Genomic DNA, 26,723 nt, shown 5'->3' on the forward strand with positions numbered 1-26,723 from the left:
GCAGGACATTTGTGAACCGGATGGGTTTATATGACAATCAATGATAGCTTCGTGGTCACTATTATTGAGATTGGATTTCAATTCCCAAATAGTTCATTTTAGCCTCAGCCATGGTGAGATTTGAACCTACATCACCAGGATGTTAGCCTGGGCAGATGGCTTGTTAGGAGAAAGTGAGGACTGCAGAAGCTGTAGATCAGAGTCAAGAGTGTAGAGCTGGAAAATCACAACAAGTCAGGCAGCATCCGAGGAGCAGGAAAATTGACGTTTTGCGTTATTAGCCCAATGAGCTAACCACCACACTACAGTTAGCCAACACTATTAGAGCTAATTGTCTTTCTTTAATGGAGCCAAATGCCACTGTTCCTTTGTAGTAGACTGTGATCAACAGATTGTGGGCAGTGGGAAAAATAGCAACACCTCAGCATGGTTACTCCAACAGCGCCTGTGACTTCTGCTGGTTTAGACACGCTTGGGAGAATTCAGAACAACTAGGTTTACAGAGAAAAGGCACAAAATGACACAGTTGCTTTTTGGAGAAGGTCAGATGAACTCTTCCATGATTCTCCAAGAGGAGGAGAATACCACAGAGCTCAAAAATAAATTCTGGATTGCATGATGCTGAGGAAACCAGAAACATAAAACATAATTGATCTGAAGAGAAAATAAATTGCAAACCATCAGGGAATATCTAAGTAGATCGTTTCAATATCCGATTACAATATTCTTTTACATTCGAAGCAGTCCTGCTGGAGATCAACCAGTGTATCACAACATTTCACATTATCCACCAGAGAAAGCAACAAAAACGGACAAAGAGTTCCAGCCGCGCAGAGTTCAGTCCTGTTCACCACATAGATAGAGGCTATGACGCCTCAGGAAGAGATGCTGATTTCCAGACCCAATCCTTCATCCAGTGAATGATCAAAGGGACATACAGAGGAAGAGGGAGTTGCAAGGTACGGGGAGAAAGGATGGACGTCAAATGGGAGAGAGTGAGAAAGGAATGAAGGCTGGAGGAAAATAATACAGGAAGAATGGAAGAGAGAGAAGTGAAGAAAGAGAGAGCGCCACAGTAAGGGAAGGAGACAGAAAGGAGGAGCAAACTGAAAGGAGAGAATGAGAAAGAGAAAGAAAGAAAAGACATAGTAAATCAAAAGTGACTGTAGCTATGACAAGGGAAAAGGCTTACAAATACAGCGAGAGTATTGTGTGCAGTTCTGGAATCCACATTGTAGGAGGGATGGTCAAAGACTATGGATCTGTATTCTAAGGAGCTTAGACGGATGAAGGAAGATCTGATTGAAACTTACAGAAAACTGAGAGGCGTGGATAGAGTGGATGTGGAGAAGATGTTTCCACCAGTAGGAGAGACTCGGACCCAAGGGCACAGCCTCAGAGTGAAGGGACGACTCTTTAGAATGGAGATGGTGAATCTGTGGAACTCATTACCACAGAAGGCTGTGGAGGCCAAGTATTTGGGTGTTTTAAAGACAGGGATAGATAGGTTCTTGATTGATAAAAGGATCAAGAGTTGCAGGGAAAAGGCAGGGGGATGGGGTTGAGAAACAGATCCACCATGATCAAATGGTGGCGCATACTCAATGGGCCAAATGGATTAATTCTGCTCTTTAATCTTCCAGTCTTATGGGATGTAATTGAACTGTAGGAGGTGCAGAGGACATCTACTAGGACTTTTCCTGGGCTGGAGAGTTTCAGTTATGAAGAGAGGTTGGACAGAGTGGGCTATGTTCGTTAGAGGAGAAAATGAGGTCTGCAGATGCTGGAGATCAGAGATGGAAATGTGTTGCTGGAGAAGCGCAGCAGGTCAGGCAGCATCTAGGGAACAGGAGAATCGACGTTTCGGGCATTAGCCCTTCTTCAGCCCTTCTTCGTTAGACCAGAGTGGAGGAGACTGAGAGGTTCACCATGAGATCTGTAAAATCATGAGGGGAATTGATAGTGTTGACAGGAAGTAAACTTTCCCTAAATCAATGACAGCGGTCATAAATTTAAGGCAAGGGGCAGGTGGTTTGGAGGGGATGTGAGAAAAAACTATTTTCACTCAGAGGGTTGTTGGAATTTGGAGCTCACTGTCCCTAAGAGTGATAGAGGTGGAAACATTCATAACACTTAAAAAGTATTTTGAGGTTCACTTGCTATGTGTCAAGTGCAGGAAAACGGGATTAGAATGACAATTTTTAACAGGCACTGAATTGATGGGCTGAAAGGCCTTTTGTTGTGCTGTAGACTCCTATAACTTGATTATTTCATTCTATTCTTTAATATCCACAACTCTAAAAGAGACTCATGAATAGTTAGGAACAAGATTTTAATCCAACCACCCAGGGAGAGAATAGATTATTATATTCAACCTTGTTACCCAATGTCAGCATTAATCATCCAGATCAGTGTTACTGTTCCCACAGTTCTGCCCCATGTGTAATAATCCTGACCTCAAAAGACCGATTTTATCAGAGTCATGCCTGCAATTATCATGTCCACTCATTGTCTATCTTTTCTGAGTCGCATTGCAGTAGATTAGTGATAGTTTTGAACCATCCACCTCTTGTCTCCAGGAATGTGGTCAGACTGTGATCATTCATCTCACATCAAGTTAACTGAGTCACGCCTTCATTCCATCAGTCCTACTTGGGTTTGAGGCCCCAGAGGTAGGAGGTCAATTTACAAGGAAGATACGTTTATTTAAACCATATCCTTGCCCTGGCCTCTTGAAGATGCTGAGATACTATTTTTTAAAAATTCACTCATAGGACACAAACATCATTGGCTGGGCCAGCATTTGTTGCTCATCCCCAATTGCCCTTGAGAATGTGCTGGTGAGTGGCTCCTTAAACCACTGCAGTCCATGTGCTGCAGGTTGATCCAGAATGTCCTTAGACAGGGAATACCAGGATTTCTATTCAACTATGCCAAAGGAACAGTGATACATTTCTAAGTGACGAAGATGAGTGGCTTGGAGGGGAACCTGCAGGTGGTCGTATCCCCATGTATCTACAACCCGTGTCCTTCCTAGATGGAAGTAGTCATGGGTTTGGAAGGTGCTTTCCAAGGATCTTTGGGAAATTTCTTATAGATAGTACACACTGTTGTTACTGAGTAGTTAGCACTACAGCCTCACAGCCACAGGGGCCTTTGATCAATTCCTGCCTTGGACAACTGACTGTGTGGAGTTTGTACATTCTCCTTGTGTCTGTGTGGGTTTCCTTCCACAATCCAAGGATGTACAGGTTGGGGTGGATTGCCCCCCATAGTGCTCAGGGATGTGTAGGTTAGGTGTATCATTTATGGGTAAATGTAAAGTAATAGGGTATGGGTCTGGGTGAGTTTCTCTTTGAAGGGTTAGTGTGGACTTGGGCAGAATGGCCTCTTTCCACACTGCAGGGATTCTATTCTATAATAAGCATCAGTGGGTTGATTCTGTATTCAGACTCTATCTGGCAACATCCTTGTACATCTTTTCTGAACCCTTTCAGGTTTCACTACATCTTTCTGATAGGAGGGCGATCAGAGTTGCATGCACTATTCTCGGCATTGAATCCCCATTTATTATCTGAAAACATAAACTGCTGGAAATCACAGTGGGTCAGGCAGCATCTGTGGAGAGAGAGTCTAGACTCGAAATGTTAGCTTGCTGTCTCTCCATGGATGCTCCCTGATTCATTGCGATCTTCAGCATTTTTTGTTTTTAGTACAGATTCCAGCATCTGCAGGAATTTCCTCCCATTTTTTACCTCTCCGGCTGCTCCACCAACTTGCCAATTCATTCCTTCATGTGAAGCATCCCTTTTTCTTTGCGCAGTTAATGTTCTGGGGGAGAGGAAACCTTTAATTGTAACTTTCTCTGCCACCTAAATGAACTCACTGTGGAATGTTAATTGGCGTCATTAACCAGCTGTCATTACTCTGACCTGTCGCTTCCATTGCACCGTTTAACCTAAACTCATCAGGAACCAGTTCCTGCATCCGCTGAAATATTTCATCCACTTGAATCATGTGGCCCAACTCCCTGCTTCATCAGCTTAGGCTGATCCCCGTTTCAAAAGCTCCGTCTGTAAAGTGAGCCAAAAAGTCACTCTGCTTTATCACTTTGTCTATATTTGGAGTGTGAAAAACCGAATCACTTTCTATCAATACACTAATCTTGAAACTGTTATTTTTATGAACTGCTTGTAGCTGGGCAAGTATTAACAGTGTGCAATGGTTGAGGAACAGACTTGATTTCGAAGCTGGTCTCAAAAGCCAGCTAGCTGGCCCCAAAGGCGATCTCCTATTTGTTTCCAAGCCCACTTGCCGTCAACATCCACTTTTCCTTTCTCTCCTCTCATCCAGGGTTTCACGGGCACTGTCCGTGCCCCAACAGCCCTGCTTCATCTGCCAAATGCCACAGAACCTGCCTCCGTTGTGGTCTGTGTGGTGTTTGCACAATCTCCCCGTGTCTGCGTGAGTTTCCTCCAGGTGCTCCGGTTTCCTCCCACAGTCCAAAGATGTGCAGGTCAGGTGAATTGGCCATGCTAAATTGCCCATAGTGTTTGATGCATTAGTCAGAGGGAAGTGGGTGTGGGTGGGTTACTCTTCGGAGGGTCAGTGTGGACCTATTGGGCTGAAGGGCCTGTTTCCACATTTTAGAGAATCTAACCTAACCTGAAGGTCATTCTCCTGTGTGATGAACGAGACTCCAATCACAATACCGGCAGACGCATCTAAATAAAAGAGGAACCCTGTGGATGCTGACAGGCTTCATGGGACTTGAGTGTCGCTGGCTGGGCCAGTATTTATTGCTCGTCCCGAGTAGCCCTTGTGAAGGTGGGGGGGTGAGCTGCCTTCTTGAATCGCTGCAGTCCATGTGCTGTAGGTAGACCCACAATGCCCATAGTGGGGGATTTCCAGGATTTTGTCCGAGTGACACTGATAGTTTTCCCAGTCAGGATGGTGGGTGGCTTGGAGACAAAGTTGGTGGTGTTCCCATGTATCTTCTGCCCTTGCCTTTTTAAATGGAAGTGGACCCCAGTTTAGAAGGTGCTGTCTGATGATCTTTGGTGAATGTCTGCAGAGCATCTTGTAGGTGGTACACACTGCTGCTACTGAGCATCTGTGGTGAAGGAATTGGATTCTTGTGGATATGTGCCAATCCAGTGGGCTGCTTTATCCTGGATGTTGTTGAGTATTTTTAGGTCTGCACCCACCCAGGCATTCGTAGGATGGCCAGGTCAGCATTTTTGCCTATCCCTGATTGACTTGGGAATGATATTGTCATTTCTCCAAATCCTGGCATAACGTACCCAACAGCACTGTGAGTGACTCTGCATTGTAAGGACTTGTGCACAACAAGAAGGCAGTCCACCATCTCCTTTGCAAGGGGGGGTTAAGAATGGACAATAAACATTGGTATTGCCACCAACTCTGGCATTTCAGAGATGAATGAAAACATGGCATGGTGGCTCAGTGGTTAGCACTGTTGCCTCACAGCACCAGGGACCTGAGTTCGATTCCAGCCTCGGGCAACTGTCTGTGTGGAGTTTGCACATTCTCCCTGTGTCTGTGTGGTTTCCTCCCACAGTCCAAAGATGTGCAGGTTAGGTGAATTGCTTGCAATACAAAGCTCTTCACTCTGACTTGGTACATGTGACAATAAGTTCAATTCAATTGGCCACGCTAAATTCCCATAGTGTTCTGGGATGTGCAGGTTAAGTGCATTAGTCAGGGGTAAACGTAGGGTAACAGCGTAGGGAAATGGTGTTTGGGTGGGATAGTCTACAGAGGGTGGATGTGGACTTGTTGGGCCGAAGGGCCTGTTTCCAGACTGTAGGGATTTTATGATAATAAGGGATTCTATGACTATTCCTGGCCTGGTCATGATTTTTTAAAAGTTAAACAATCGCACAACATTCCAAAGTGCTCTAAAACCAATAAAGTACTTTTCCTGGAGTAGGTTTTGCTGCATTGGAAGTAGTGGAATCTTAAAATCATACAGCACAGAAAAGGCCATTCGGCCCATTGAGTCTGTACAGCCAAAATTACATTACTACCTCCACTAGCCCCACCTTCCCACCCTAAATAGTGCAGTGGCTCAGTGATTAGCACTGCTGCCTTACAGCGGCAGTGACCCAGGTTTGATTCCCTTCTTGGGTGACTGTCTGTGTGGTCATAGAGTCATAGAAATGTACAGCACGGAAACAGACCCTTCGGTCCAACTTGTCCATGCTGACCAGATATTCCAACCCAATCTAGTCCCACCTGCCAGCACTGGCACATATCCCTCCAAGCTGAAAATGTGTTGTGTTCATATGTTCTCCCCGTGTCTGTGTGGGTTTCCTCTGGGTGCTCTGGTTTCCTCCCACAATCCAAAGATGTGCAGCGCCAGGTAAATTGGCCATGCTAAGTTGCCTGTAGTGTTAGGGGCATTAATCAGAGGTAAATATATGGTCTGGGTGTTTTACTCTTCGGAGGGTTGGTGTGGACTTGTTGGGCCGAAGGGCCTGTTTCCGTACTGTAGGGACTCTAATCCAGACCCATAGCTTTGAATGCTATGACACTTCAAGTGTGATAGCCAATTTACACACAGCAAGCTCCCACAAAATAGCATTGAAATGAATGACCAGATAAAATGAGTGGGGGGTGGCAGTATATGTTAACCAAGATACCAGGGGAGATCTTTTTTTCTTCTATGAAATAATATCACAGGAGTTTTTACATCCGCCTGAGAGAATGGGTAAGCACTTGGTTTAATGTCTCATCCAAAAGATACCACTTTGGCAGTTCAGCACTCCCTCAGTACTGGAGCTGAATGTCAGTCTCAATTACACACGAAGTGTCTGGAACGGGATTTGAACATATAACCAATTTGTTACCGAAGGCCAACGGGAACTCAATTCCCATTGTGAATAACGAGGGATCCGGGTCCAGGTTTTCACTTTTAAACAGAGAGCTGGCTGCGGGTGACAGGGCGTTGAAAAGAATGGGTGTCATCTGCTGTTAGAACAATGAAGCTCAAGTCATTTATATTTACAAATGCAGCCAGACTGAAGGGGTATAAGCAGATGTTTGAAATCCATCTGCCTCCCTCCTAATAAGAGTTGGTCATTGTGTACTTAGTCATCTCTCAACTTCTTTATACTCAGAGAGCTTATTATGGAGTCCAGGAGGCCACCTACAAACAGCAAAAAATATTTAGATGGCATGTTTATCAGAATAAAATATCCAAGGGCATGTCACAGAAGCACATAATAGACAAGATTTAACAGCAAGCTCCATAAGGAAATACTGGGAAAGGTGGCATGAAGCTTATTCATAGAGGATGGTTTTAGTAGACATATTAAAGGTGGAGGGATGTGGGAAGCTATTCTAGAGCTGAAGGAACAGCCACCAAGAGATGGGGAGAGCAATGGAAATTTGGCATCCACCAGAGGCCAGGATGGGTGGAGCGCAGAAGACATGGAGCATTGTAGGGTTGGAGGAGGGCAAAGAGGGACTTACCACAAGATGCAGATGTTAAATCGAGGTTTATATCCGACTTGCAAGTCATCCTACATTGCTGATGTTAAAGTGTCTTGACCTTCCGATTCAGGATTAATCGCTGAAAGAGAAAAAAGACTTGCATTTTGATAGTAACACACAAGATACTGCACACCTCAAAGTCACTATTATAATGTGGGAAACACAGCATTCAATTTACACACAGCAAGTTCCCACAAACAGTAACGACAGATAACCTATGTTTTTTAATCGTATCAGTTGAATAAATATTGGCTGGCTCAGTCACCAGGGATAATTCCTGCTACTGTTCTTCAGGCCTTTCTTTACTTCTACCAGTTGGGGTCTCCGGTTAATGTTCCATCTGGAAGATGGTACCTTTGGCAGTGCCACGTGCCCTCAGTACTCAGTAAGGGAAATCAGGGCAGGATTTATACACTTTTAATGGTAGGGTCCTGAGGACTGTTGCTGAACAAAGAGTCCTTGGAGTGCAGGTTCATAATTCCTTGAAAGTGGAGTGACAGGTAGACAGGATAGTGAAGTAGGCGTTGGTACGCGTGCCTTCATTGGTCAGTGCGTTGAGTGTAGGAGTTGGGAGGTCATGTTGTGGCTGTACAGGACGTTGGTTAGGCCACTTTTGGAATACAAGCCATTCTGGTATAACGTGCGTTTCGTCAACACAGATTGGCTATAAAGCAATTGATGAATTGTGGACACTGTTTGGATATTGCAAACTTTGTACTGAATGGGTTTAGCGAATTTCTGTAGTGATCTTCTACAGCATGACCTTCTATAGCGTGAGACTGAAGAGGAACATAACTGTCACATTATAGCAGAACACGCTGTATTGCATTCAATTCTAGTCTCCCTGCTATAGGAAGGATGTTGTTAAATTTGAAAGGGTTCAGAAATGACTTACAAGGATGTTGCCAGGGTTGGAGGGTTGGAGCTATAGGAAGAGGCTGAATAGACTGGGGCTGTTTGCCCTGGAATGTTGGAGACCGATCTTAAAGAAGTTTACAAGATCATGAGGAGCATGGATAGGGTAAAAGCCAAGGGCTTTTTCCTTGGATAGGGTGTTCAAAACTAGAGGGCATAGATTTAAGGTGAGAGGGGAAAGAGTTAAAAGGGATCTAAGGGGCAACTTTTTTACACAGAGGGTGGTGAGTGTATGAAATGAGCTGTCAGAGGAAGTGGTGGAGACTGGTACAATTACAACACATGAATAGGAAGGTTTTAGAGGGATAATGGTTAAATGCTGGCAAAAAGGACTAGATTAATTTAGGGTATCTGGTTGGCATGGACAAGTTGGACTGAAGGGACTGTTTCCGTGCTGTACAGTTCTATGACTCTGTGAGTGAAACAGCAAAGATGGTAACCACCATTTGCAAAGCTCCTGAGTCCACAAGACATAATCAGGACAGTCTGAACTGAGAGGCCAGAAAGAGCTTCAAAGGGACGTTTCCCAAGGATGAGGAGCGGCTGCACTGTGCCCAGGAATGTTCCTTAGATATTCTTGTTACCTGAGATGAATTCAGACAAGTCCATATGAATGTGCTCCCATCAATCAGCCATCATCTGCTGCCTCAAATATTCCTCTATAACGATCCCTGAACGGCCCATTGATATAATTGTCCGTTCTGCAGATCCTCCTATCGATTGCCATCAATGAGATGTTAATTACCTCAGTCAGAACAGACTCTCCATTGTCACATTGTAACTGACTGTTTAACTAAGGGAATCCCAGGACAGTTCAATTACATTCGGAGGACACTACACAGTTCTGATTTTTCTCACAGAAGATTGCACGCCCAAATAAAATATTCTCAGCACAGGATAGTTGTCTCTTTCAGCTGGGTGTCAATGAGAAGAACTGCACAGCACTGATGAGGGTAGCATTAATGCAGTAATTGAGGAATTATAGAGAATCTGGCAGAGTAAATGAAGCATTGAAACATAGAAAATAGGTGCAGCAGAAGGCCATTCAGCCCTTCGAGCCTGCACCACCATTCAATATGATCATGGCTGATCAGGCAATCACAATAGTAGACAGTCATAGAGTCATCGAGATGTACAGCACAGAAACAGACCCTTAGGTCCAACCCATCCATGCCGACCAGATATCCCAACTCAATCTAGTCCCACCTGCCAGCACCCGGCCCATATCCCTCCAAACCCTTCCTATTCATATACTCAACTTTTCAAAGTTGCAATTATACTAGTCTCCACCACTTCCTCTGGCAAGTGCTGGTAAAGCACAGCAGGTAAGGCAGCAACCGAGGAGCAGGAAAATCGACGAGTCGGGCAAAAGCCCTTCATCAGGAATGAGGTTTGTGGGCCGAGGGGCTTATACCCGAAACGTCAACTCTCCTGCTCCTCGGATGCTGCCTGACCGGCTGTGCTTTTCCAGCACCACACTCTCGACTTTGAACTCCAGCATCTACAGTCCTCACTATCTCCTAGGCAATCTCAGTATCCCATTCCCTCCCCATACCCCTTGATCCCTTTAGCTATAAGGGCCATTTCCAATCTATCTAATGAACTGGCCCCAACAGCTTCCTGTGGGAGAAAATTCCACAGGTTCCCAATTCCCTCAGTGACAAAATTCTCCCTCATCTCAGTCCTGAATGGCTTCCCCCTTATTCTTAGACTATGACCCCTAGTTCTGGACTTACCCAACATCAGGAACATTCTTCCCACATCTAGCCTGTCCTGTCCCATCAGGATTTTATATGTTTCTGTGAGATTCTCCCCTCATTCTTCCAAATTCAAGTGAGTACAAGCTCAGTCGATCCAGTCTTTCTTCATAGGTCAGTCCATCCAATCTGCATGCCCAGAGCATCCAGTGGAAAACTATACAGACACAGGGAGAACATGCAAACTCGATTCAGACAGTCCCCAAGGCTGGAATCGAACACAGGTACCTGGAGCTGTGAGGTACCGATGCTAACCACTGAGCCACCTTGCAGCCCCCTACTGCTGCACTCAAATCTTCTCACTATGAAGGCTAGCAGATAACTTTATTTTTTCTCAATTTATAATTTTTTAATTTTCTGCCATTCTCCAACTTTTGCACAACTTCCCATCAAAACCCTCTCAAAAACGACCATTGCATCTCACCAGTAGTTGGCAACTTATAAAACAACACTCTGATATCTCTACATATAATGTGATAATCGCTTAACAGGAAAAAAATTGAGTAAGTTCTTTTTCATTTGGAAAGGACAGGATTGCATGTCAAGCCAGGCTTTCCAGTTTTGTGGGGCTAAAATCCCGGAGAACAGAAATTAAAATGTCTACTTGGGAGTTTGACATTTAAAGCTAAAAGCTGCCTCCTTCAACAGTGCAGCACTCCCTCAGTACTGCAGTGAGGCATCAGCCTAGATTATTATGGTCAAGTCAGCTCAGAATTACTGAATTACACAACATTTGAAAAATTACTTTGATAAAATGTTTCAGATTAAGGGGTGAAACATAGAGCTATCTAAAATCATAAAATAAAGGGACAGGTTCGATCGAAACCAATTGCTCCTAGTTATCGGATGAGGAGAATTGGAGAGGGCATAGACACAAGATTAGACAGAACAGCTTGTCTTCGGAGAGTGGAAAAAATCATTTTCACATAGAGAGAGAGAGAGGGTTACGGGCTTGCAGAATACACTTTCAGAGTTAATGATTGAAACACAAACTATGTCAACATCCAAGATTTGATTGGAGGGAGGGCGAGTGGGAAGGGAAGGTTGAAGGCTTCTGAAAATAGGGTGAGTAAACGTGATTAGAGTGATTTGCAGAAAGGGAGCATGGGTGCTGACAGAAACTGGATGGGCAGAATGGCCGACCTCAGTGTTAAAACTCCATGTGTTTTTTTATATGCCTCTGAGCAATGTATGAGCTTTTAAGGATCCATCTAAAAATAACCAAACTAATACTTGGTCTGCAATGAAATGGAAGGTAATTGTGGTAAGTTTAATCATCTTTTGCCTAATGGAACACAGTGGTGCCTCAGGCATTGTCATGGTACCAGTGTCTATGCAGTAATTTTATTACAATGCAAAGCCACAACAGGATTAGCTCCTCATAAGATACCGCAGATGCTGGAAATCTGAACCAGCACAGAGAATGCTGGAGAAACTCAACAAGTCTGGCAGCAGCAGTGGAGAGAGAAGCAGAGTTTTGAGTCCAGTGTGACTCTCCTCCAGAACACAAGCCATCACTTCTTCACACAATGGTTCTTGTTTTGTAAGAAAACTGCTTGTCATAAACAGCCACCAGACACATGGGACTCAACACAGAACAGTACGGCGCAGGGACGGGCCAGTCGGCTCACGATGTTGTGCCAAACATGACACCAAATTAAACACATTGTGTTCGCCTACTCCATATCTCTCCAGTCCTTGCATCAAGGAATCTGTTATGAAATGGGATTGGATGTGGTGGGGTTGCAGACCTGATTAGATTCCTCTGTACTGGAATCAGTGACCATGACATCTTACCATCCTACCGGAATGGGTGGGAGACTCGGTTCAGAATAGGTGGGGCTGTTGGTTCAGAGTTCCAGCGGAAAAATGGCACTTTTGACCAAACGGCACTCCCTTGTTACTGAGTCACAGAGCAGCTTGATTTATAAGTTGAAGCATCGGTGTGGACCTCAAGCCCATTGACCCCGAAGTAAGTGGGATTACCACAGTGAAACTGACTTGTTTTGGAAAGCAGGATTGAAAGAAACAGGAAGAAAAATCTCTAAGCATTTGCAGGCAGCATGGTGTTTTAAATAGTACACTCACTGCAGTAAAGTGCAAAGTACAACAGCCAATTTAGACACAGCAAGCTCCCACAACATAATAATGAACAGATCATCTGTATTTGCACTATTACTCTATCGATAAATATTGGCCAAGGCATGAGGGAGAGCTGCCTGGCCCTACCTAGGATTAGTACTGTCTGATCTTCTCTGAAAGCACTGATAGTCACCTCTAACAGTCTAACACTGAGAATATGGTCAGCGTAGATTCTACCCTCAACTCTCTGTGGAACTTGAAGCCACGATCTTCCGGTAAGACACAATAGCAATCCACACTGAGCATTTACTGTTACCAATCAAGCTCTTGGGAAACATTTCCCCTGTTTATCTTTGGAAGTCAGGCAGTGAAGCCTGGTTCCTTCATCAATCTTTTGGTCACCCAGTCTCATATCACAGTGCTACTGACCTGGGACAGTGCAGTGAGCAGAGAACTCAATGGAACTTGATGCATGAAAGGACAGTTCAGCATAGTTTCCAATTACTTCAAGTTTATGAACAAGTGTAGGTCATTCGGCCCATTGACCCTGCTATGCCATTCAATTTGTGATTGATAATCATTAATTAACACCATTTAACCCCCTCTCACAAACACCACCTCCCTTCCTCCTCATTCATATCCAGAAATTTGTTGATTTCTGTTTTGGAACCTTTTTCTCTCTATTCGTTCATGGGATGTGAGGGTTGCTGGTAGGGCCAGTATTTGTTGTCCATCCTTAATTTTGCCAAGTCCATTTCAGAAACAACCACATTGCTGTGGGTCTGGAGTCACATGTAGGTCAGATCAAGTAAGGACAGTAGATTTCTTTCCCTAAAAGGCATTAGTGAACAATGTGGGTGTATGAACAAACAACTTTAGTTCCAAGCCTTATTTTGTTTTTAAGAAAATGCAAATTTCACCACCTGCTATGTTGGGATTTGAACTCAAACCCCCACAGATCAATAACCTGGGAATAAGGATTACTTGTCCAGTCACATTAGGATTGTGCCTATTTATAGCTAAGGATTAAGCTTCCTCAGAAATCTAGGATGGAACATTCCAATAATTTAGTACTCCTTAAGTGAAACATTTGAACATTATCTCAGTCATAGAGATGTACAGCACGGAATCAGACCCTTCGATCCAACTCATCCATGCAGACCAGATATCCTAAATGAATCTAATCCCATTTGCCAATATGTGGCTCATATCCCTCCAAACCTTTCCTATTCACATACCCATCCAGATGACTTTTGAATGTTATAAATGTACCAGCCTCCACCACTTTCTCTGGCAGTTCATTCCATACACCACCACCCTCTACATGAAAACGTTGCCCCTTAGATCCCTTTTAAATCTTTCTCTTCTGACCTTAAACCTATGCTGTCTGGTTTTGGACTCCCCTACCCTGGGAAAATGACCTTGGCTGTTCACCCTTTCCATGCCCCTCATGATTATGTAAACCTCTGTAAGGTCATTCCTCAATCACCAACACTCCAGGGAAAATAGCCTCAGCCTATTCAGCTTCTCCCTATAGGTCAAACTCCCTAACCCTGGCAACTTCCTTACAAACTTTTCCTGCACCCTTTCAAGTTTAACAACATCTTTCCTATAACAGGGAGACCTAAAATTGAATGCAATATTCCAAAAGTGGTCAAACCAATGTCCTGTACAGTCGCAAGCTGACCTTCCAACTCCTATTCTCTGAGAGCTTGTGTTTTCAAATAAACCTGTTGGACTGTAACCTGGTGATTTTTGACCCTGATCAATAAAGGCAAGCGTACCAAATGCCTTCATCACCGCCCTGTCCACCTGCAACTCCCCCGTCAAGGAAATGTGAACCTGCATTCCAAGGTCTCATTGTTTGGCAACACCCCCCCCTAGATGGCCTTCCCATTATTCTGAGCCCTGGTGTTAGACTCTCCACCCTGGGAAAACAGCCTCCTTGCAGCCAACCTGTTGAGTTCTGTGAGAATTTTGTAAGTTTCTGTAAGATCTCCTCTCATTTTTCGACACTCTCATGAACACAGGCTGAGTTCCTTGAATCTTCAATGCTTGCAGAGGATGAAAGATGAGAGGTCAGTCAGGAGAGAATTGGAATAGTTGAAACTGGACATAGCAGGGTCATAAGCAGAAGTTCGCTGCTCACAGGATTTCGGGACTGTCGAGTCTCATTTATTTTCACTGAAGTCACTCCTTTGAAGGGGTGAGGAATGTAATCTATTTCTGTGACTTGCTGGCAAGTAACATGCTCTATTCATTCCGATATATTTACATCCTTCAGCACTGTGAAACAATAACTCCAGATCCATTCACTGCAATGGATTCATGGTCCAGTATAAAAGGTAAACTCTGGCTCTATTCTGTGTTTGCAGTCTACGTCATGAATCAAAAACAAATAATCTTCAGTTCTATTCAGACGATGGAGTTTGCAATCTACGTCATTGTAGAACAAAGTGTCTGCGGCACTATTTATACCAAAACGGGCTTCCTATCTTAGTTGTTGTATTTTTGTACATAATGAACGTTCTCGATAACAAGCTCTTTTTACTGCTTGTCACTTTTCTCTTGCTGTCCTCCTCCTCTGCTGACTCTCTGCTGGGATGCAGTTCCACTAGCAGTGGGAGCCATCTGGCATTGCCATTATACTTGTCTGCAGTGCACATACACACACGCACAAATGCACCTACGCACTCTGTGTCAGCTGCAGTCCAGTGGCAATAATCTTGTTTCTGAGTCAGGTAACTTGTCGATACTGGTCCAACTCCAAATGTCTTCACCACAAAAGATTTGTCTCCTCTTATATACTTCCAGATAGGCACCCCAAATATCAAACCCCTCAGTGTAGAGGGATGAACTGACTCCCCTTGTTTATCACTGTCCCCCCAACCCGTTGATCACAACAAGGTTAATTTACAAAGGATCCCTAGTTGTGGACCCCACCTTCTCCCAAACCCAATTAATTTATGCAATTATTATATAGAGTCATAGAGTCATTCAGCACAGAAACAGACCCTTTGCTCCAAAACATCCCTGCCAACGAGACATCCCAATCTGACCTTGTTCTATTTAGAGGCATACAGTCACATTCTAAAAGAAGATATCTGAACAACTGAACCAGGTTTCCTTGAATTAACAAAACAAATGAGTAGATTAGCTATTAAATGTGAGAAGAACATACAGCACACATCCACACAGATTTGGAATTAGAAGTACAAAACAAAGATATACACATCAGCTTCTCTGGGTGCTGCGTGAAGCGTTGATAGTAGAACATCGATAGTTGGAACAAAGTTAAAAATCACACAACACCAGGTTAGAGTCCAACAGGTAGACTACAGCCTGGTGCTGTGTGATTTTTAACTTTGTCCACCCCAGTCCAACGCTGGCACATCCACATCATGGTTGGAACAGTCATTTTCAGCTTCCTTAGCTTTGGCAGGTTAGTTGTGATCTTTAGCATTGTTTCCTTTTGTCAGTAATTTACAGGCAGTGCTCATTGTGAACAAGTCCTTTGACTGGTTTGTTAGTTAGCTGGCTTCTAGCATTCAGAATGAGAGAGCTACTTTACCTGCAACACAGGGGGGACTAGTGGGTGGTTCTTTGGCTGTGATCTAGCACACTAGCATTCGAATCCAGACTAGTTAACATAGCCTCAGTAGACTGGTACACCTTCATCTACTAACGCACATAGACCAGGGTTGAAGTTGATTCTTTCTCTGGCATTTTTTTAACCCCTTTTGATGTACTCTTGAAATAAATAAAACCACAAAATAATTCTGCAAGAGGTAGTTTCTGCTGAGAAATGAGGAGATAGTTCACCCCTTCATTATATCTTCCTGTTACTTCTCTGTCTCTCTGTTTGAAGTATCCCTGATACTCTTCAAGTGAACCATTACATATTCTCTCACAGGGCTTTGCCAGTCAGCACTGAATTTACCCTTTAGGCTATTTTTGTATATAGCAACCCTATTGTTTTTTAAAAATTACAATTAAAAGTTAAAAATATCCATGATATTTGGGTTCTGATCCATCATCCACTCAGTTGGGTGAGAAAGATACCATGCATTTTTCAAAGTGGAGCAAGATAATGTGATAAAAGAACAAGACCTGAAATTTTAATTCTGTTTCTCACTCCACAGTGATCTCTGACCCTGTTTTTATTTCATAATCCCAGCACACCCAGTATTTTGCACTTCCGTTGTGAACAACATTTATTTTCTAGCCCAAAATAGATTATCCAGTCATTGTTGTGGTGTTATTATTAATGGGATCTTGCTGTGTCCAAATTGGCAGGTGTTTTATACTGCAACGGGACAGTGGCTTCATTTCTGATGGAATGTATTGGCTGCATCACACTTTGGAGTGCCTCCCAGTTGGGCATGGCACTATATAAACGATGAACATCTCAATGGAAAGAAGGCATCTCCAACAGTGAAGTACTCCTCCAGCACCATACCACTGGAGTATCAGCCAGGATTTCTCTAGGAAGTCCTTTATTGTAACTATTCTCTGGGTTAAGAAGTTTCGCCTGAGTTCCTTATCAATGACTATTTTATATTCATGGTACCAGTCTTTGGCTCTCCCACATGTGGAAATATTTTCTCAATTTTCAAGAAACAGGAAACAGCCAATTCAATTTCACCATTGTGTTAGGTCAGTACAAATTTTAGTGACCTGTATTTACTTTTACAGGGCCCTGTTACACTCTACGTAAAGTGTCTGCTTACCTGACTTTGTATAAGATGCATCCTAACTTGATTTAGTCCTCTGGCCCTGCTTGAAATGAGAAAAGGCAAGATAATGAGTCAGGTTCTCTCACTGAAAAAATGCTATCAAACGTCTCAAAGTCTATTAGCAAAATTGAACTTCCACAAAATTGCTGGCAGCCTTCAAACAATTTTAGCACTAATGTTCCTGATTTACTGGAAGCGATAGATTCAATGATCGTAAAGGCTTGTCAGTGGCCATTGTCATAGGCCTCGATTGTCATTGATCCACCATTACTTCCCTTCTTCAGTAGATGCGTAATATTAGCTACCCTTCAATGTGTAGGAACTGTACAGAATCTTGGAAGATGGCACCCATGTATCCATTGTTTCTAGGGCCATGTCCCTTAAACACTCTGGGATATGGATTATCAGGGTTTGCGGATTTATTGGCCTTCAATCCCATTAATAACCCCAACACCATTACCCTAGGCATACTGATTCCCTTCAGTTCCTCCCTCTCACTAAACCCTGCTGTACCCCTACATTTGTGGCATGTTTTTTATGTCCTTCTTTGTGAATCAAAGCATGTATTTAGCTGGTCAGCCATCACTGTGTTCCCCATTACAAATTCCCCTGTTTCTGACTGTAAGGGCTGGCTTCACCAATGATTTTCCCTTCACATGCCTGCAGAAGAGTTTGCAGTCAATTTTAATGTTCTGCGTAAGCTTACACTTGGACTCTACTTTTCCTTTCTTATAAATCCTTTTATCTTCCTTTCCTAAATTCCATCTGCTCCCACTACTCAGGTCTGTGCTCTTTTCTCTGGCCAATTTGGTCTCTATCTTGTGTCTAACGCTATCTCTAAATTCCCTTGTATGAGACAGTTTGGCCACCTTTCCGATTTTATTTTTGTACTGGACAGGAACAGACAATTGTTGCAGTTCACCCATATGCCATTTAAATGTTTGCTATTGCCTTTCCACTATCATGCCTTTAAGTAATATTTCCCAATCTATCATAGCCAACTAATGCCTCTTACCATTGCATGGATGTGTAGGTTAGGTGGATTGTCCATGCTAAATTACCCATTGTGTGCATGGATGTGTAGATTAGGTGAATTAGCCATGGGAAATGCAGGGTTACAAGGATAGAATTGGGGGGTGGCCGTGCTAAATTACCCATAGTATGCAGGGATGTGTAGGTTAGGTGGATTGGCCGTGCTAAATTACCTGTAGTGTGCAGGGCTATGTAAATTAGGTGGATTAGCTCGTGGTTAGGGAAATACAAGGTTACAGGGATAGAATCGGGAGATGGCCATGCTAAATTACCTATAATATGCAGGGATGTGTAGGTTAGGCGGATTAGCCATGGGAAATGTGGGGTTCCAGGGATAGAATAGGGGGCTGTGTCTAGGTGAAATGTTCTTCAGAAGTAGATGTGGACTTGCTGGGCCGAATAGTCTACTTCCACATTGTGGACATTCAATTCTATTAAAGTCAGCCGTAATTATAGATTTTCCTTTATTTCAGTCTCTAATGTTTTGGTAAACGATCTTCTCAACATCACCCCTACAGTTTGGGGACCGACGAACTACTCAGACTAATGTTTATTGCCCCTTGATATTTCTCGGCTATACCCTGATGTGTTCCATATCATTGGGTCTGATATCTTCCCTCACTATGGGTGTTTGATTTTCCTCTTTAACCCAGCAATACAACGCCACCACCTTTTCCTTTTTGTCTGCCCTTCCTAATTGAATACCCCTAAACATTCAGTTCTCATCCCTGGTCACCTTGCAGCCATGTCTCTCTAATCCTGACTGGGTGATACCTGCTTTCAACTGTTTTCACAACTAATTCATCCACTTTATTGCAAATGCTTGTCACATTAAGGCACAAAAACCTTAAGGCTTGTCTTTTTAACATTACTTATCGATTCCCATTCTTTTTCACTGTGTTCCGGTTTGATCTTGGCCCTTGATTTCTTTGCCTATCACTTTCCTTATTCCCCTTTCTGTCTTTTCTTCTTGTCCTTGCTTCCTCTTCCTGACTCCTTGCATACATTCCCACCCCCCCCCTGCCATTCTAAAAGCCTTCCCAACTATTTGAGCAATTATTTACCCCTAGGACATTAGTCCCTGACCTGTCTAGATATAACTCATCCAGTTTGTACTGGACCTATCTCTCCTAGAACTCGTCCCAATATCCCAGGAATCTGAAACCTTTTCCCTTGCACTATCTCTTCAGCCATGTATTCATCTGATATATCCTGCTACTTCTACTCTGACTGGCACTTAACACTGATAGTAATCCAGAGATCACTACCTTTGAGGTCCTACTTTTCAACTTACTTCCTAACTCCATATACCCTACTTTTAGGACCTCATCCCTATTGTCATCTGTACTATCTGTATCAACATGTGTCACAACCATTGGCTGTTCACCCTCGCTCTCCAGAATATCGCTTGGAGACATCCTTGACCCGAACACCAAGGAGGCAACATACCATATGTGAACACAGAAACTCCTGCTTGTGCCCCTTCCAATTGAATCCCCAATAACATTTTGCACTCCTACACCTTTTCCTCCTCCTCAATGCAAGAACGCCAATCGTAATGCAACAAATTTGACCGTTGCTGCTTTCCCCAGAGAGGCCATTCTCCCAAAAACAGTATCTTCAGTGATCAATCTGTTTTGCAAGGGAATTGCCGCAGGAGACTCCTGCACAGCCTGCCTGATCCTCTAACTCTGCCCGGTGGTTAGCCATTCCCTTCCTACCTGTGGTGTTTTAGCCTGCACTCCCTACATCTGCTATCCACCATATTCCCTGCCTTGCGGATGCTCCACAGTGTCCACGCCTGCTGCTTCAGCTCGAAGATCCAGACTTCTAGGTGTTGGAAATGAATACACTTACCACACAAATTCCAGTTCTGAGCTTTGGAAACAATCCTGGCTTCCCATATAGACCAGGAAGAGCATAGGATGGCTTTGAGCTCACCTGCCATGAATTATGTCTTTTAAATTAAACATTTTGGCAGATGCTTAATTTTAAATAATACCAATTATTCCTTTTCTTTGTTCCTTGTTACTACAGTATCATAGAATCCCTACAGTGTGGAAGCAGGCCCTTCAGCCCATCGAGGAGAAAGTGAGGACTGCAGATGCTGGGGATCAGAGTCAAGAGGGTATTGCTGAGAAAGCACAGCAGGTCAGGCAGCATCGAGGAGCAGGAGAATCGACATTTCAGACATGAGCCCTTCATCAGGAATGTATTTCTGATAAGATGTCAATCAAGGCTCTACCCACTCAAAAGTAGGCTACGCATTATTTCGGAGACAAGCAGGTACTTTCTCCAAAGTAAAAGCAAATTGCTGCCGACACCGGAAATCTGAAACAATCCTGGAGAAACTCAACAGGTCTGGCAGTATCTGTGGAGAGAGAAAAACAAGTGAACGTTTTGAATCGGATATGACTTCTTCAAAACTGAATTGATTCATTCCTCTTTCAGCATTCTGAAGAAGAGTCGTACTCGACTTAGAATGTTCACTCTGTTTCTCTCTCCACAGATGCTGCCATAGCTGTTGAGTTTCTGCAGCATTTCCTGCATTTGTTTCAAGTTCTTCCCAATGCATTGGTCAATATTTGTCTTGGGTCACAAATGATCTGGTCATTTTTACGTTGCTGTTTGTGGGAGCTTGCTGTGCACAAATGGTCGTTGTACTTCCAACATTACTACACTTCAAAATGTACTTCACAGGACGTAAAGCACCTGGAGACCTCCTGTGGTCATAGATGATGCTATCAAAATGCAACTACAATCTATTAGATTTAACATTTTCTCGGTTGCAAAGATCCATGAGGGTAGACTTTTCCTTTAAGATTCAATGTAACTGTGTTCAATAAGAACAATTAATTTATTTGCAACAGTCAGTGATAATTCAAAAAATAATTATTTTCTTCAAATTGCCACAGGAGCAGTAAGGTACAGTGTATGATCCGTCTGTAATGAGGTTTGACTGGGACCATTATTTCCCACTCAAACTGATTATCTTAACAGAGAGATGGGTTTTTGTTCAAATTATCTGTAATGAGTTAAAAAGAGAACATTTCAAATGTTAAAAAAACCTGGAATAAAAATGGAAATTGCTCAAAATAGCCAGTAGGGCCACTTACTGATTATAAATAGAAATGACAGGCCAGTATTGAGTATAAACCTGCGTCGCTATGCTGCATACTTTTAAGAATCAAACACAATCATTCCTACATATTACACTGTATTGTGCCGTCCCACTAACAAAATAAAATTGAGAGCAGATTCTTGCTCAAGACTGTAATTCAATTCACAAAAATCAGAATAAAAGTCTCAAGGGTGAAACCTCATAACCATGATGATCATTTAAAGATATGAGTTTCTGTCAGTGCCCAAATGTGTTATTCTGACCAAGGTAATGACCAGTTCAGGACCACTGAGTCAGCTGGGTCTACACAACTGGTCTCAGTATCAATGTAGGTGTTAGTTGGGGGAGTGCAGCAATCCAGTGACTCTCCTGCTGGGCAGTGACTCTCCAGCTGGGCAGTGACTCTCCTGCTGGGCAGTGACTGTCCTGCTGGGCAGTGACCCTCCTGCTTGGCAATGCAGGTCTGTATGCGTTGAGTGAGAAAGACAGGAAGTAGATTTTGTATGTATCTGTGAGTGTGTGAGTGTCTCTGTGTGTGTCTGTGTGTGCATGTGTACGTGTGTGAGCGAGAGTTTGCATGTGTGTGTGAGTGTCTGTGTGTGCGTGTGTATGTGTGTGAGTGGGAGTGTGAGAGTGTGTGTCTGTGTGTGTTTGTGTGTAAGAGCGAGTATGTGTGAGAGAGCGAGTGTGTGCATGAGAGAGTGTGTGTGTGTGTACATGCGTGCGTGTGCATGTGTGTGTTCATCCCACAAAACAAGGATGGTAACCACTAACAGTAGGTAGCTGTACACAGAGAGTTCTAGCATGGGGAGGCTCCTGCACTGCAGCTGCCACATTGTTCTGGTTGAGCAGGAAGTTTGTCCCCCACCTTACTGACTACCATACGATTTCCAAGTTGGCAATCAGCCTGCGTTGGTCACATTATAAGCCATGTTGTTTAACCAAAAGCTCCTAACATAGGCTAGAACTCTGAGCTTCCAACCCACCACAAGAGCTCCAATTGGGGCTTGACTGCTAAACTGAAAACCATTCTGTTAGAATTAGCATTAGAATTATTGTCACACGTAATCAAATGAGAACAGTGAAAGATTTACAAGTTGCTACTTACCTTAGGTACAAAGGTACCTAGGTCGAGATTCTTAAGCACAAGTTGTTAGGGATAAAAAGTTACTCACACACTGAGAGCTGGTCAGCTGATGAGAGATGTGGGGCGGCACTCACTCAGAGTGTCAGCAGGGACTCAGTTAAATTGGCTGCTGAGTCAGGAACATTGTGGGTTCAAGTCCTGGTTCCTAGACTTTGAGTACAATATCTTGGCTGACAATCCCAGCGAGGTCAAGGTGGAGTGCTTCACTGTTGCAGGTACAGTTTCAGACAAGGCATTAAACTGGTCCACTGTCAGGGAGGATGTTAAACATCCCATAGTGCTATTTTGAAGGAAAGCATGTTCTCCTTGGTGTTCTGGGCCTTAATCACCCTTCAATAAATGTCACTGAGATTAACTATATGTTCATAATCTGTCTGTGGGAGCTTGTTGTGCAGAAATTAACTCCCACATTCTCGACATTACAACAGCGACTACACTCAAAAAAGGTTTCCCGTTGGCTTTAAAGTGCTTGCTGATCTGTGGTGATTGTCAAGGTTGCTACATAAATGCAATTCTTTCTTTTTGTAGCACAGGAAACCTGCAAGACACTGAAGGAAATGAAAAGGAGTGAAGGACTGGAGGGAGAGTTTCAAGCTTTCCAGATGGTTGAAATGCAAATTGATAGCTTTTTTTCCTCTTAATCAGGCAAACATCTTTTTAAAAAAAACATTTTAAATATGCTATAAAATGAAAGCAAAATACTGTGGATGCTGGAAATCTAAAATGGGGTCTGAAAAGGACCACTGGATTCGAAATGTTAACTTTGCTTTCTCTCCACAAATGCTGTCAGACTTGTTGAGTTTCTCCAGCAATTTCTGTTTCTATTTGAGGCTGAGATAGATAGATTCTTGACCCATAAGGAAATTAAGGATTACAGGCAAAGGCCAGGAAAATGACGCGAGGAATGTCAGATCTAATGAATGACACAAAAAAACTGTAGATGTTGGAATCCAAATTAGACAAGCAGGAGGCTCGAAGGATACAGCAAGCCAGGCAGCTTCAGAAGTTGGAGACTTCTCCACCTCCTGATGCTGCCTGGCTTGCTGTGTTCTTCAAACCTCCTGCTTGTCTACTTACGATCCCAGTGAATGGTGGAGTAGGCTTGAGGGGCTGAATGGCCTACAATTGTTCCCATTTCTTATGATCCAATGGCTCTTCTTCAAAACTCCACAACTTCAGTTCTGAAGAAGGGTCAGACGAGACTTGAGATGTCAACTCCGCTTTCCCCTTCCACAGGTGTTGCCAGACCTGCTGAGTTTCTCCAACAACGATATCTTTTTTCGTGTGAGTTTCTCCTGCACCCTCTCCTGTTAAATACCTGATAGCGTCGCAGATAAATGCTACAAATAATGCATTCTGTCCGACTAATGTGTTCGGAATCAGAATTGCTGGACTTAAAACTTTAACTCTGCCTCTCTCTCCACAGATGCTGAGATTTTCCAGCAATTTCTGTTGTTTTGTTTCTGATTTCCAGCATCCCCAGTTCCTAATGCTGGAGGTCACAGCAGGTCAGCCAGCATCCATGGAGAGAGAGCAAGCTAAGGTTTTGAGTCTGGATGATCCTTCATCAGAGCTGAGGTGCCAACGATGCTGCCTGACCCACTGTGATCTCCAGCATTTGTTGTTTTCAGTACAGATTCCAGCATCTGCAGTAATTTGTTTTATCTGAACGAATCTGTTGCTGTTCGAGTTTCCCTGTTCTGTTGATTGGCGGAGGTTCTGTCGCCTGGTATTCGGTTTGACTCCCTGATCCTGATCCACATTCCAGAGAAAGTCTGTGCCGGGTGTTGAGGCTGGCCTCAGGAGCCCTATATTAAGAGTGGCCGAGGCAGCCGAGTGAACATCTTTTGTTGCTTAATCGTTCTGAGTTTGTGGCGCCTGATCCTTTAGCTTAGCAGCACGAATATATATATATATATATATATATATAGGGAGAGAGACATAAGGAAGAGTGCAGCTGAGAATAGTCTGCATACTGACAGATATAAAGAGGAGTTGGTGAATGTGCAAAGGCAGGAAAGCAGAATAATCAATATTATTCTTTCTTTGCCCAGAGATCAGTGAAAGAAACACAGGAGCAAAGAAAGTGCATTTATTGCAAAAGAGGTAAGTTACAAATTGTACAAATTTTCAGTCTTGGCAAAAAGAAAGGGTTGGATAAAGTTGCTCTAGGGAGAACGCATGGAGTTGCGAACTGTCCAGTTTGTACGTTTTGCAGTTGTTGAGATCGTTTGGGTTTTTTTTTCATTGCTTTCTTTCATTCACAAGTGCATTTATTTATTTCCTAACCCCTTCCCAATCTGCATTGAAGTTGGAGGGGCGATGGCCGAGCGTATGATGAGCCACGGACGTTTCCCGGAGGGGCATAGCGGGCTTCACGTCCGGCGGATGAGTCTGAACCCTTACCCCCAGCACCAGCACGCCTACAGCGGCATGATGAGTGAGCACCCGGCCGCTACCTCCTTGCTGCATTACCCTGGACCCAGCAACGTGAACACCTCCAGTGGGAGCATGAGGCATGCACTGGTCCCTGGCAGCAGACAAGGGGGTCCAGTTGGTCATCTGAATAGCATGCCCCCCAGCATCAGGTACACATCTAGACAGCAACAACAGCAGCAGCATCACTCGCATCCTCCCCATCCCCAGTATATGGGACAAGCAGTGGCTGGGAGCAGCCCTGCAGCACAGCTTGCAGCGAGCATGCATTTACAAAAGCTGACCAACCAATACTACGGCCACCAGCAACAACACTACAGCATGACGGACCTGCATCCTGCTAGCGCCTTGGGTCACCACCAGCAGCAGCAGCAGCAGCAGCAACAGTACAGGGAAGTAAAACATCACAGCTCTTCAATGACACCGAGTCACCACATGTCTGCAGCAATACTGCCCCCCAATGCCATAGACACTGACTTCATCGATGAAGAGGTCCTCATGTCCTTGGTGATCGAACTGGGTTTGGATCGCATCAAGGAACTGCCTGAACTGTGGCTGGGACAGAATGAGTTTGATTTCATGACTGACTTTGTTTGTAAACAGCAAACCAGTCGGGTGAGCTGCTAAAAGTGTGAACTGAAAAATGATTCTTGAAAGAGAAATGCAAAAAAAAGGACTTCCATCTACTGAACTCAAAAGATTTATTCTTTGCAACGAGTGAGAGAGAGAGAGTGAATCTGTTGTTTTAGATTTTAAATATCTGCTCATCAACTGAGTGACTTTTTTTTGTTTAAATCATGTTGTTTGATAACCCATTCACTGCACATGTAACCACTCTCTAATTTTCCTTTTGATGTCTTTGATGGCCTGTTAAATGTTCCTTAAAGAAAACTGAAACCAACCACTTAGAAAACAGTGGAGCACCCCCAGTCAGAAACTTTGATCGCACAAACTTGGTTGTTTTTTGCAAAGCAGATTTTATTTTGAAAGAGAAATGTGTGGGTATGTTTCAAATGTACTGAAGCAAAATTGTTGTGGGGGGAGAGAGAGGGAGAGAGAACAATCTGTATAGTTTCCTCAAAAGCTTTGTGAAGACAGCTAATGGAATTATAATCACCATTCTTTTCTGTTTTAACCCTACCAAGATGTGCACAACAACAGCCTTTTAATTTTCATTGATATGTGGTATGATAATGTATGTATCAGTTTGATTCAGTTAGTTTTAAAACAATTGCAGTGAAGACGCCCCCAGGCCCTTTGGGTACTGTAACTTAAAACCAGTGACAATAGTCTTGACACAAAAGATCTAACATTCCTTCAGCCTTCACTAGACTTTCTTGACTGTGTCCCCTCCCCCCCACACCTTCTGACTCTCAAATGTTAGGACATTGCAGAGTGGAATGTGTACACGTGCGTTTGTGTGCATGTTTGTGTCTGTGTGCGATTAAAACATTTCTCAAAAGGTGGTTAAATTTTCCTTTTAAAAAAAAAACACCTTGTTTGCTGTTTACTTACCACTTCAATGTCGATTTATCGTTTACATGATATTCTGTGTTGAAGCCATTTTTTTTTGAGGGGGAGGGAAGAGAAAAAAAATGGACAGTATTTTTTTACGAACTTAAATATTGCTGCAGAAATGTGTGTTTTCTTAATTTATTATTCAATGCTTCACTTATTTTGAGAAGGTTATAATAAAGACCCTGGAGATTACAGTAACTGTCAATGGTTAATCTTTTTGTCAAGAAATTTGTTTTCAGTGCTGTTGACAACATAGCCTTAAGTAGACTGGTGTTTTGCATCGAGTTACTATGTAACTTCTAGGAGTGGGGGAGGGGATATAGTGGCTCTGGGAGGGGCACAAAAAAGCAAGAGAAGCAAATGGGATTCGTCCAATCAAATCAGGATCACAAAAAGGCATTTCAACTGAACCATTTTCTAGCTTTTTTTTCAATCAGCCTTTATTTTGTTTGCTTAGCTTT

The 26,723-nt window shown here is 43.3% G+C and overlaps 1 protein-coding gene and 1 long non-coding RNA gene across 4 annotated transcripts; one reads left to right on the top strand and one right to left on the bottom strand.

The window, feature by feature from the left end:
- Positions 1-6,571: 6,571 nt before the first annotated feature.
- LOC122552595 lies at positions 6,572-23,006 on the bottom strand. 3 transcript variants are annotated; one of them, XR_006312427.1, is made up of 4 exons: positions 22,337-23,006; positions 17,003-17,048; positions 7,498-7,597; positions 6,572-7,171 (listed from the first exon to the last, which is right to left on the bottom strand). It is a non-coding gene; the product is annotated as an uncharacterized LOC122552595 (long non-coding RNA). The 3 variants fall into 3 exon arrangements; XR_006312428.1 differs by having other exon boundaries at positions 17,003-17,051; positions 22,270-22,338; XR_006312426.1 differs by lacking the exon at positions 22,337-23,006 and adding an exon at positions 22,270-22,332 and having other exon boundaries at positions 6,573-7,171.
- Positions 23,007-24,143: 1,137 nt separating this feature from the next.
- On the top strand, positions 24,144-26,460 carry cited2 (Cbp/p300-interacting transactivator, with Glu/Asp-rich carboxy-terminal domain, 2). The gene is made up of 2 exons (XM_043695334.1): positions 24,144-24,414; positions 24,620-26,460. Exon 2 carries the CDS (start codon positions 24,631-24,633, stop codon positions 25,369-25,371), a length of 741 nt encoding a protein of 246 aa, XP_043551269.1. The 5' UTR covers positions 24,144-24,414; positions 24,620-24,630; the 3' UTR covers positions 25,372-26,460.
- Positions 26,461-26,723: the final 263 nt, after the last annotated feature.

Source organism: Chiloscyllium plagiosum, chromosome 9 (genome assembly GCF_004010195.1).
Source record: "Chiloscyllium plagiosum isolate BGI_BamShark_2017 chromosome 9, ASM401019v2, whole genome shotgun sequence".
In the NCBI taxonomy this organism is placed as follows: domain Eukaryota; kingdom Metazoa; phylum Chordata; class Chondrichthyes; order Orectolobiformes; family Hemiscylliidae; genus Chiloscyllium; species Chiloscyllium plagiosum.